The 12,155-nt window shown below is 39.2% G+C and overlaps 1 protein-coding gene across 4 annotated transcripts in view; it reads left to right on the top strand.

Moving 5' to 3' along the window:
• The window catches only part of Sorcs1 (sortilin related VPS10 domain containing receptor 1), a 477,578-nt gene that overhangs the window by 360,224 nt on the left and 105,199 nt on the right, over positions 1-12,155 (top strand). For all 4 annotated transcript variants that reach the window (XM_077798467.1, XM_077798468.1, XM_077798470.1 and 1 more), the window contains exons 7-9: positions 2,255-2,373; positions 4,301-4,390; positions 9,667-9,846. In XM_077798467.1, coding sequence (XP_077654593.1) covers positions 2,255-2,373; positions 4,301-4,390; positions 9,667-9,846 — 389 coding nt within the window. The remainder of the gene's footprint in view (positions 1-2,254; positions 2,374-4,300; positions 4,391-9,666; positions 9,847-12,155) is intronic.

Here is a 12,155-nt window from a genome sequence, read left to right as displayed (position 1 = left end):
TTCAGCTTAACCAGCTTTGTTTAGGATCTGTTATGTGCCCAGGTTGATCTCATCATTGTGACAGATAGCAAAAAAGAAAGCAAGAATGTTCTCATTATTGATATAATTGGCATTTGAACAAGTTTGAATTTCAAAACATTTAACACATGTACTATTCCATAATTAATCCTATCTATAAGTCAATCTACTAGATAATTTATATTGTCAGCCCTATTTAATAGATGAAGGAAGCAAGGTTCAGGAAAGTGAAGTGATTTCTTTTGAACTAAGCAGCTAGTAAATGGCCACAGCAGAACTAAGCTCAGATCTCAAAGTCACAGATTTTCATCATCTCTGACCTCAAGGTACCTTTTGAGAAAATGAAGTAACTTAAAGGCATCAAAAAGGTCGAGTGGAGTGTGAAATTGTACAGACCTTGTGTGTTATAGGGGGGGGGGCATTTGGAGAAGAGATGAGTCCCAGTTATTGTTTTTAAGGAAAAATATCCTGAGTTATGCTTTAAAATGGAACCACAGGAAGGTCTAGGAAAAGGAGACAGGAAAGAATCAGCAGAGGTCCTCTCTTTAGTTCAACTTAGGAGGTAGTTTCACCAGGAGCAGATGGGGTACTTGGGAGCTACCCCCTACCCACAGAAGGCAGCAGGGTGAGGAAGATGATGAGGAAAGCCCTGTTTCTTCAGGTGCCTGTGAGCTTATCAGCAATTACATCTTCTTTGGTCAGATGGGGGCCAATGTACATGCCGCCCCCTAGTGGCACTTCTTGTTGAGCATGGAATACCCGATGTGAAGGTGGTCATAACCCACTTGAGTCAAATGTGTGAAAGATGATATGTCATGAGCTTTGTAATGTTTTGAACGACCGATAAAAAAAACTCAACCCTGCTGATTTCTTTGAAATTATTTAGTTAATACTCATGTCCTCTTCAATGTGCTACTGTCCATCCCCTTTCCATATAAGTTGTGGCCTTCATATATTTTCACTTAGAACAGATTTCTGCATGTATCTATAATTCTTAAAATCAAATTTACCCATACATTTTTAATTAAAAATATATATTCCAATAAAGAGGTGTTGTTCAACATAGAATCATTTATTGCCTATTATGTTCCAGGAACTCAAGGCTTGGGTAAAGAAAAAAGAAAAATAAAGTTACCTGTCTCCATGAACATTACATTCTAATTGGGAAAGGATACAGAAAAAAAATACTAACATTTGTTATTGTGAGATATTCCATGGAGGGAATTAATGGGATGGCATATAATACAGAGCAGTCAGGGAAGATCCTTAGAAGTAACTGTGACCTGAAATCTAGAACCTTCTTTGGTAGCAGCCTGGGGAGAAGTATTGTAGGCAGAGACAAATAAAATGCCTCTGATGTGGTGGAAAGTTTGGCCAAGTTCCTGAACATAAAGTAGGCTGAATTAGAAAACTCACAGCAAGAAACAAAGAGATCAGTGTGGGAGGAAGAAGGAAGTTGGAGTGGTGGGCAGTGCAGAGTTTGAATTTATTCTAGGTGCAATGAGGCAAAAGCCATTTTAAGTAAGAGCTGAAACTATCTGATTACATAGGGGTCAGAATATTGAGTACTGAGAAACAAAAATAGCTTCCCCAATACCACCTCCTTCCAGCAATGGAGACAGAATTGATGTAAGAGTGATTTATCAATATGGAGACTGTGCTTATCAGCAGGTGTAATTTCTAGTGAGATCCAAGGCTCAGTTTACTCATCTATAAAAGTAAGAACAAAGTTTTTGACTCATGGGAATCCCTCTATTCTGTTTGATTTCTAATTCTTAGAAGAAACATGTTTATATTATTAAAGAATCATTATTTGTAACAACAGCACTTCCACCTGAGATGGTTAATGACTTAATATGTTTCCCTAATTCTGTCAAAGGTGAGAGTATGGAGGGGAAGCCTGCTAAAGAGAAGAATGTAACTACGAAATCACAAGCATTATTAAATGTCAGTTTGGGAAAATATTTTCACTAGGTTTGGGGGGAAAAAAATTAAAGAACAGATATTTAGTATTCTGGTATGGCAACAGTTGGTGAGACCACAGGGAGAGGGTGCTGATGGTAATTGCAAGGGAGTCGAAGAATAATGATAATAATCGTAACAAAAATGACAGCAATTACCAATGTGAAGATTGGAGGTTTGTTTAAAGACATGGAGATGGCAAGGGAAATATACACCATCTACCCTGACTCTAAAATGCTGCATGTATACCTCCACCCCATTTTTTTTTTTTCAGATTCACAATACCTTACTTGCCGAATGCAGAACTGCACAGAAACCAACAGAAATAAACCTTTCCCAGGCTACATTGACCCAGACTCTTTGATTGTCCAGGATGATTATGTGTTTGTTCAGGTAAGAAAGATCCACTTGTACCGATTGTCCCTCACTCTTATTTCTGTCTGTCACAGCGTTTCCACCTGCTCACATGGCTTATGAGTAAAAATGGAAGGAAGGGAGGGAGGAAAGAAGGAAGGAAGGAACATATGGAGTGGGAAGCTTCTGTACATGCTGATCCTCAGGCAATGTCTAGAGAACCACATCAGCGGGTCACACAGGCACTACCTTGAAGCAGGAAGGTGGCCTCCAGAATGACACACAGTTCCATTTGTCCCTTCATCTGATTTGTAGAGCAGCTCCCAGTCATTGCATGACTGTGCAAATATGCCAGGCTCTTCTATCAGGGGAATTCCAAGCTAGACATCTCCTTCCTGGAACCAACTTAAGAGTAGGGAGAAAGGTGGGAAGGGAAACTGTGCTGCCTGGAGGGAGTGGGCAGCAGAGGCCAGAGTAAGAGTAATCAACCGTGATTGTCAGGACTGAATGCAGTTAGGATAAAGAGACCTTGCATGAGATGTGCTCAGCCAGGCTTTTCACTTCCTAAGAAAGTGAAAAAAGGGAAACAGTTTCCTTAGTGGATAGAAGACACTGGGAGTTAGTGTGTTTTGCTTCTCTGGAGCAATTAAGGAAAATGTTAGTTCTGTATGAACAATGCATTTAAATATTCAGTTATTGCTTTCCATTAATAATGAAAAAGGTATAATTTCTAAATAGCTGATGCATACTGTGTATCTGCACATATACATACGGACAAGAAATTTTGATTCAGAAGATTTAATCACATGCTTTGAGGAAGGAATTTTTTAAAATGCTCCATATCAGCCTCTATAATTTTAAGTGTTTCATAAATGATCTCACACACACACACACACACACACACACACACACCATTTCCTTCTTTTTCAGGGAAATGAGTAATGAATACTCCCATAATTTCAAATGACATTCAAACAGTTGCATACATTGGTCTGCCTAATTCATTTCTCTATCAGTGCTTCTCCCAGGAACCTTTTCTTGTCTCTAGTAACCGTTTCTAATCCGCATTTGTAATTTGCAAATCAGAATCAATTCAGCATTCATACATAGTTTGCTATCTGTGCCACTTTAAACATGACTCTCTCTAACCCACAAAGAGGACTAAGAGGCAATCTGCACATAATGGCCATGCAGATGATAACTTTCCTGTCACACTCCTGAGTGTCTGATGAACGTTACCCCAGGTATTTGTTGACATTCTAAATATGCAAACTCTCACTAACGTTTCATGTCCAGGTATTCACATAGATTTAGAGCAGCAACCAAGGAGAGAGATGCTGGCAGAGACTGTGTCCAGCCTGGTGCCTGTGCCTACGGGGAGAATATAACCCTTCTTTCTCTCTCTCCCACCCATCAGGATTCAAATTTTCCCAATTTCTTTCTAAAGACACCTAAAATGGATTTGGACCATGATCTTGGCTTGCCTTTCTGCCTAGCAGGCCGGTGTTTCTGTCTGTGGGATGTGCCCACAGTCATCAGTGTGACTTCATCAAAAGGGACCCTGGTGCCCAGAGACGTGAGGCTCCCCTTCCACTATTCAACCAGAACCATTTCCTTCTGGTATGGCAAAGGCACCTGTTATAGGGCTGGAGAGCTGGGCTGGAACTGATACACTCTAAGGCTTATATCATTTGGAAACAAAAAAAACTGAGAATGTTTTCTGGCTTCTGAGCTACAGTGCAAATTAAAAGATATATTTTTGTACAGTGGGTTCACTTTGGGCCTCTGACTAATACACATACCGTGTATTGGCTGATTTTTGAACTAAATGCCAATTCTTTACACTTGCCTGCACGGGCATCCGTTCTGCTGCGTGGGCAACCAACTCCTTCCATTCAGGTAGCACTTCTGTGACCTGCGACCTTTATGGTAGAGCTCCTCTTACAACCTTGTTTTTATAATACAGCTGACGTCAGGAGGAAGACCACATTACTACGTGTCCTACCGGAGGAATGCGTTTGCCCAAATGAAGCTTCCGAAATACGCTTTGCCCAAGGTATACCCTGATTGGCTTTTTCCATTTCACTACTTTCTCTGATTCACATTGTCCTGCCTCCACTCTGTTCTCGGAGACCTTTTTAGTCTCTCACAGTCAAATCTTTCTTATCACCCCACCTCTGTTTCTCAAGCTGGACTTGCCTTACTTTCTTGTTTGCCAGTGTTGCTCCTTCCTTTCTCTCTTGGTGCCCCCCCCCCCATCAATCCCTTCCTTTCTTTCATTATCTCTCTGGAATTCTTGCTTTAGGAGCATCCAAATAAATTAATGGTTTGCTTTTGCTTGTCATTAGTAATGATTTTAACAGTATGCCTTGGTTTTTAAATAAAGACAGAGACAATTTATTTGGATTCATTGTATATCAGCTCAACATGTGGAACTCATTTCTATCCCAATTTATTGTTACTATTTGTTTATTGAGAGGTGTTGCAATCACATGACAGCATTATTTCTCAATGGGACTTACTAAACGGATAGTCTTTAGAGTTCTGAAGCACAGCTAATTTTTTAGACTTCCCCAAACATTCCCCTTTGAACATAGTGGTATTGGGAAGTTAAAGACCCTCAACCACTGGCAACCCCAGGCGATCTTTCTGGAAACACTAAAAAACTACGTTGATACGGAGCGCCACCTAGTGGAGGTTAAACTGATGTGGGCATTCAGAGCTGCCTGTTTGAGAGAGCACCAATGTATTTTAAGTGCCCAATTTGTTAATGTATTGGCACTTAATCTTAGAACAAGGGAGATACATGTGTAAAATGTTTAAGAAGGGGATTTTGAAGGTTTAAATAGAATTATAGGTGGACTTTGAGCTTTGGGGTTGAAAAGAAAACCTAATGAACTTTTTTTTTTGATTGTTCAACACCGTCTCTTTCTCTTATGTTTTCATCCTCTGACTTTGTAGTATGCCACCTTCAACCAATACAGATATCTGGACAAGAAATTATGCGACAGACCTAGTACAAGGGCATAGTAGGTCTTCTTTCCCTGGAGAGCAATGATAACAAGTTGCTGACTTCTCTAGGCAGAATCTCTTAGGGGGCACCCACTCTACCCCTTAACACTGAATGGGGGGATGAAAGACCCAGCCATTAGAGGTGATAAGGCACATTGAATTGCACTATTAACTCCAAGGATCTATCTCCATGAGAGTAGCTATTATTATTTTCAGCTGCTAAGAGATCAATGACTGTTGTAATTGCCCAGACCCATGTGTCTGTGTTGGAATACACGTTTAAGCACTTCTTCTCTTGATTTGACTTAACTTTTTTTTCTTTAATAAGGTAAGAACTTACAACATTGAAGTTTGGCCTTGGAAGAAAATTGGATGAAGTTTGTTTGTAACAGGAAGACAGAGTGTTGTTAAATCACACTCGATAATCTATTAGGAAGGTTCTTGAAAGAGATGAACATATTACCTCAGTAGATAAAACAACAGTTTCCCTCCTAGTGCTGAAATAAATTGTGATTTCTCTGACCCCCCCCAAAAGAAATAGTTGACTTGCAAGATTTGTACCTTTGAAAATAAGAATTACACTCAATGCAGGGAGCTGCTCTGGTCCAGGCAGCTTGTGGAATTGAGACCAGATCAAGAAACTGCAGCTTCTAGGCACTCAACTTGGGCTCATCCTGGGGTGAATGTACTCTTTGAGTAAACTAAATCTGAGCCAAAACCAAATGCTATTTGCCACAGACTTGAGGCTAGAACTAAAGTCTTTGGACACCCATGCTAGTGTCTTTTATACATATTTTATTTCTTTAAATGTAAATGAATAACTTCTGTTGTTAAAACATAGCATCACTGTCCTTCCCTCAAATCTGATATATCACCAGGGGCATGGAGAGTAAAAGCCTATTGACTTCGGGAATCCCCAACATGGTAGTTTAAAATCAAAGAAGCTTGTGTGGACCCATAGCTGGGAGATTTGGAAGAAAGACATTTTGCATTGCTTGGTCACAGCCATCATGCAGATCACGGCTGACAGTGGCCTCCAGTAGCATGCATCCAATCTGAAAGGAAAAGCTCTACTCTGAATCCAAATTGGCCATCTATCCCCTCCCTCTGCTCTTCCGAGTGAGTGTGTTCATGGCTCAGGCTCCTTTGAGCACTAAGGATAAAATGCAGTGTCTAATTTGTCCTGTCCCCACAGAAAATGGGAGCTGATGTACAAATGAATGGATTATTGGGTCCAGGTGTGTTTTATTGTATAAAGCAATGAGATGCTCCATAACAATCCCATTAGACCTTCAAAAAGAAGGAGAAGTGATCTGTGGCAAAGGCCCATATATTTCCTGGCCTTCATCCGATCCGAGGCTGATGGGACTTTAAAGGAAGGAAGCTTGTTGCTGACCAAAGGAATTGAGACAAACCAGCCCGTTCATGCTCAAATCTTCTTTAATCACCTATTGCCATTTGTCAACTCTTAAAAACCAGAGTTACCCAGAACCAAAAAAAAGAAAAAAAAATATATATATATATAAAATGGTAAAGAATAACCAAGGAGCGAGCTGGGTAAATTTTAATGTTGCCATTACCATTAAGAGCATGTGGTCCTCTAGATCAGAGAGACAGAGTGACAATCTTCCTTCGCTTGACTTACTGGGGGCTCATTCTGAGCTACTCAAGTGAGATAAATGAGGCAATACATATGAAAGTGCTTGGAGCATTTTGGAGGACAGATACTCTATAAAAGCAAGGTAATATTATTATTAGTATGGATCTGGTTGTCTCCATGGTGGAAGATCGATGTGTACCAGGGTGCAGGGAGGCACGGAGGCTGTTTGATTCGCAACAGAAGACCCAGATGGGAACCTGGATCTGTTACTAACTTGCTTTGAAACCTTGGGTGGCTGATTTGTCAATTTTTCTTTTCTTCTTCTTTTTTTTTTTTTTAAATAAAGCGCTTAGATTTAAAATATTATTTTCTCAAATGTGTTACTCAGAATGAAATGTCCTCAGTGATGTTCTGCAAAAATTTGGTCCTATGATAATATAAAATTAAAGGAATAGACTCCATTATATGTTCCTTCCCTAGAGACTAACAGGAGCTCACTGGTATGCTGAAGAACCTTGAATGTACTCTCAGCAAGAAAGATCTTTAATTCAGCATTAATTCAGAATTTTACCAAAGAGCCCCTACTTTCCTTTTTACATCTTATTAAAAACCAACAATGCTGTTTTCCTACAGATCAGTTATTAAAAATGCTTTAATAGAAAAGGTATAAGATCCTGTGTTAGTCTAAAATCATGTGACTCAGTGAAAAAGAAAGAATACATTTTCCTAAAGACAAGATTTAGGCAAGATGGAAAAAGAAAGGTGACATTTCAATATGTTTGGCTTTTTAATTGAAACATTTAAGACCAACATCGTTTTTAAAAAGGCTGTTCAATGTAATTAGAGTGTATGAAGAGAAAGAGAGATGTTCTCAGCCCATGTCTAGAGATGAAAATTTTAATCTACTATCATTATGTGACAGATTCTCTTAAGTGACCTGGAACTTGATGCATCTGTGCTTCAGTTTCAAATCTACAAAACAAGCATCTCTGCAAGGTGGGATTGTATAGATGATCTGCTTTTGTTCCAAAATCAAAGATGACTTAATATCTATAGCAAGGCTCATAGAAATTCTCCTGTGCAAATATTCACTCCAAAGGCACAGACATATAGATATACTAGGACCAGTTTACTCTTGAAATAGAGTAATTTGAATTCGGGGATTATATTATATCGTTGAAGGAAGGAAACATGAACTGGGAGTAGTTTTTTGACAATTTTAAATGCCAGGGTAAGGGCTCTGGTCTTAGCCTTATAGAGAATGGGGAGCCATAGAGGGTTTGTCCCTCAGTGGACAAAGGAAGGGCAACTCTGGGGCTCATTTGCACAGCTAATTTCATTAGAAAGAAAGAAAACATTTGGATGAACCACCTTTTGTTGAGAGCATTAGTGAAGACAAAATAGAAAAGCCAACTCACCTTGCCTGATCAACAAGGGGGATAAAAGTGGTCCCTTAACTGATAATAGCTACCATTTATAGAGCATATGCTAAGTACTGGGCACTATTATAAGTGTATTAACACTTAATAACTACTTTTATCTTCACAATGCAATGGGGATGCCTGCTATTTTTATCTCTATTTTGCAGGTGAAAATTCTGAGCACAGAGTTCCACCTGCATTGGCTGAATTAAAGAGCCAAGATGTGAATTCCAGTTACAAGGGCTGGGGTGATAGCTCAGTGGCACAGCACTTGCCTAGCATGCCTGAGGCCCAGGGACCCAGCTTTGCAGGAAAGAAAAGAAAAATAACTTGAGCGACAATGAAAAATTTAGTATAGAGGTGAAGGAGAACTTTCCAGCACTAGGATTGTTACTAAGGAATGATAGCCAGATATCCTGAAGTGTCTGAGGACAGAGCCAGGTCCATTTCTGAAGATTAGAAAGAGAACATAAAGGCCAAGAATCTTTCCACATTTTTCTTCTACCCTTGTGATATGGATAGCTTCGTATTTGGAAACTTTTTTCCCTTTGTTTTTATTTTTAATTTTTGGAAGTTGTATTGTGTCTACTGATTTGGGAAAAAATAAAAGGCAGCTGAGAGCATGTGAACAGGTATCCCCTAAAAGAGACTGGGACCCTTGGTTGGGGATGGCAAGCTCTTGTCTGTGTTAGAATCCACTTCTCCAGAGTTCTGAACAAGGGGAAAGGGTTTGGAATTGCACCCAGATGCAGCTGCCCCCTGCTTATTATTAAAGGATCTTATTAAGATGCATATTTTGATTTCATAAATGGGCCCTGAAGTTCTGTGTATCTAACAAGCTTGCAGATGGCATCCATTTTCTTAGTCTGTGGACCATGGTAAGAGATGAAGGGTTTTCTCTTTTCTCTCTGTTCCTGCAGACTTTCCTCATATTTGCCTCACATAAGCTTTACCATGTTTAAACTTGACAAATACATCAGAATGATTGGTTCTCCATAGTTATATATGTTTAAGACAGTACTCTTCAAATTCTCTAATGAGGACATTAAATTATAACTGAGCCACTAAGCATCTCTCTTATTTTTTCTCATGATCTTACTTCCTGACCTCTCACATGATGAAGAAAATATATGATTAACCCTTATCTAATTATTATTTTTATATATGCAAATGGATGCTCTCTGTCTTTCATCAAAATGCTGATTCTGATATACTTCAGTAGATCCCAAGCTTATTAGATGCACGCCAGTTAACGCATAAAACTCTTCTTCCCTCTTCACTTCCTGTATCTTCCTGCAGGATATGCATGTCATTAGCACAGATGAGAACCAAGTGTTTGCAGCAGTCCAAGAATGGAACCAGAATGATACCTACAACCTCTACATCTCAGACACCCGAGGTGTCTACTTCACATTGGCCTTGGAGAATGTCCAGAGCAGCAGAGGTCCTGAGGGTAACGTCATGATTGACCTCTATGAGGTATGTCACCAGGTACATGTGGTCGCTGAGCTATAGCAATGACTGGACTGGCCAAGGAAGAGCCAGCACCAGCCGTTGGATCATTTTATTACTGTTTCCATGTGCAGTCTCATTGCACTTGGGAGTTGAAGGGATTTATGGAATGTTTTTGTTAGTTAATTTGCAATCCACAGAACTCTCTGGGAGGCATTCTCTTTGACCAAGTCTGCAAGATGTGAAGGCCCAGAGAGGACTTGGAGAGTGTCTGGGTAGATAGACAATGAAAGTGTTTACATAAGTGTGTTCCACACATGGCATTTGAAAATAGTTTGAGGAGGCCGACAGGGTGCTGCAAGAAGAACCAGTGGGCAGAACTCCTTTATCTCTCTCTGAAGAGTGAAAGGGACAGGGACATCTTGGCATGACATCAGAGCACACTTTTTAACTCAGTGACTTCCCCTAGCTAATGATCTTTCTCTTCCTGGACCAGAATGTGAGATAAGATTAAGAGGTTTTTTCCCTCCAAAATCTGGGAAAAGTAATTTAACAAACCACAACAAAACCAGAGCTTTCTGGATTCCCCAAGGGAACTAAGGCTCTTCATTCCTCAAAATAATACAAATTCAAAATAAATTCATACACTTTGGATCAACCAGTTTTTATGACAAACATCAATGCTTTAATTGCCTTTTAAGGCACAGTTGGGTAGAAAGAAAGCTAGTATTTGGGGTTGTATTTTAGCCATTTGCCAGTCATATCATGCACCAAGAAGAATTTATAATGGGTTATAATGTGTCATTTAAAAAACATGCAGGATTTAGAAAATAATATCATACCTATATTTTATCTGAGAAAAAAATCTAAAATGGATTTAAACATGTAGTATCCCAATGTCACAATCATTTGGTGGAGGGTAAATTCAGGCTTTCGAGTAGTTGTTTGTATAATAAGAAGCAAGGGAGTTATATCCAGGATGAAAGAAACCAATTTCACTTACAAAACTCAAGCCCATCATTGTAATTCCTCTTAGAGATTTCTATTTTCCTTCCCCTTCAGGAACTCGTTGAGATGTCTTCTAGGAACTAGATTTCTCTGTATGTATAAAGGCTGGTTAATAAATGGTCTGCCCAATTCATTGTCCAAGTATTTATGATGCAATTATGACAGACTAGCAAGGGACATGATTTGTGTGTATGTATTTAGAAAAAATGTACTGCAAACTTTTCCCACTTTCTCTCCTGCCCATGTTTCAGGTAAATATAGTATCTTACATCTCTGCCTCAAACTGAACATGTATTCTGGAAAACATTTACATACTCTGGTGATTTAGTTTCAAATTCCCTTCGGATGAAATTTAATTTAGAGGATAGATTTTAGATTCAGGTTGCCTGGGTGAGAACCCTTGCTATACCATTTGTTTGTAGTTTTGAGCCATATCTATACTCTCTCAGCCACAGTGTCCTTGTTTAAAATATGGAGATAAACACAGGACCTCCAGGATGGAATCTCTCTGAGAATGAAATGAGTTAATCCTTGTACATGTTGAGTGCAATACCTGGAATACAGTAATGCTCAACAAAATGTAGATGACATAATTAATATGTTCCAAAGAGTCTAAACATCAATATAATCTTGTACTCTTGTAGTCTTCAAATATGCTCTCATTGTTTAAATGTTCAATACATTTCCATTATTTTAGATTTCTACTTCTTCTCATATTGCAATTAGCATTATGACCATATGTCCTTTCTTTTTTTGACACAAACTAGTTGACTTCTTATAAGCAAATATAAATTGTCACATTGCTTTCCTCCTTTGTAAATGCCCTGTGGACATGTAAATTTGAAGTGTGTTTTGTTGAAATGCCACACATTCTCTTCCCTGGATCCAGCATTTACAATGGAAGTGTCTTCAGGTGTCCAGCTGTTGTGATATCACACCAGCTGCCCCAGCCTAATCGCCCAGGGTGCTTTCTTGGGTCTAGTTCTGTCTTTGGTCTCTGGAGTACATTTTCTGATTTTTCAGGTAGCTTCCTGATTATTCTCTCCTCTTTTATCAAGTCCATTCAAAATAGAGTTTCCTGATACATTTTGTTTTCTGCCAGAAGTAAAGACCATTTTAATTGGTCCCTTGATAATGGGAAAGATGACAGATCTGAGCAGGAATGACTTTGCAATGTCTTGTTATTTGCGATTGTTTTCATGGATTGTTTTCTGAATTCAAATGTTGGCATGGGTATGGAATTAGAATAGGAAGCAGGGTGACCTCTGGACATGGCAAACATTCCTTTGTTAATCCTGCAGTTCCCCTTTGTGTCTCTCTTGCAGTTG

This window comes from Urocitellus parryii, chromosome 5 (genome assembly GCF_045843805.1).
Source record: "Urocitellus parryii isolate mUroPar1 chromosome 5, mUroPar1.hap1, whole genome shotgun sequence".
NCBI classification, from domain to species: domain Eukaryota; kingdom Metazoa; phylum Chordata; class Mammalia; order Rodentia; family Sciuridae; genus Urocitellus; species Urocitellus parryii.
This window is presented reverse-complemented; position numbering and strand designations above follow the sequence as displayed.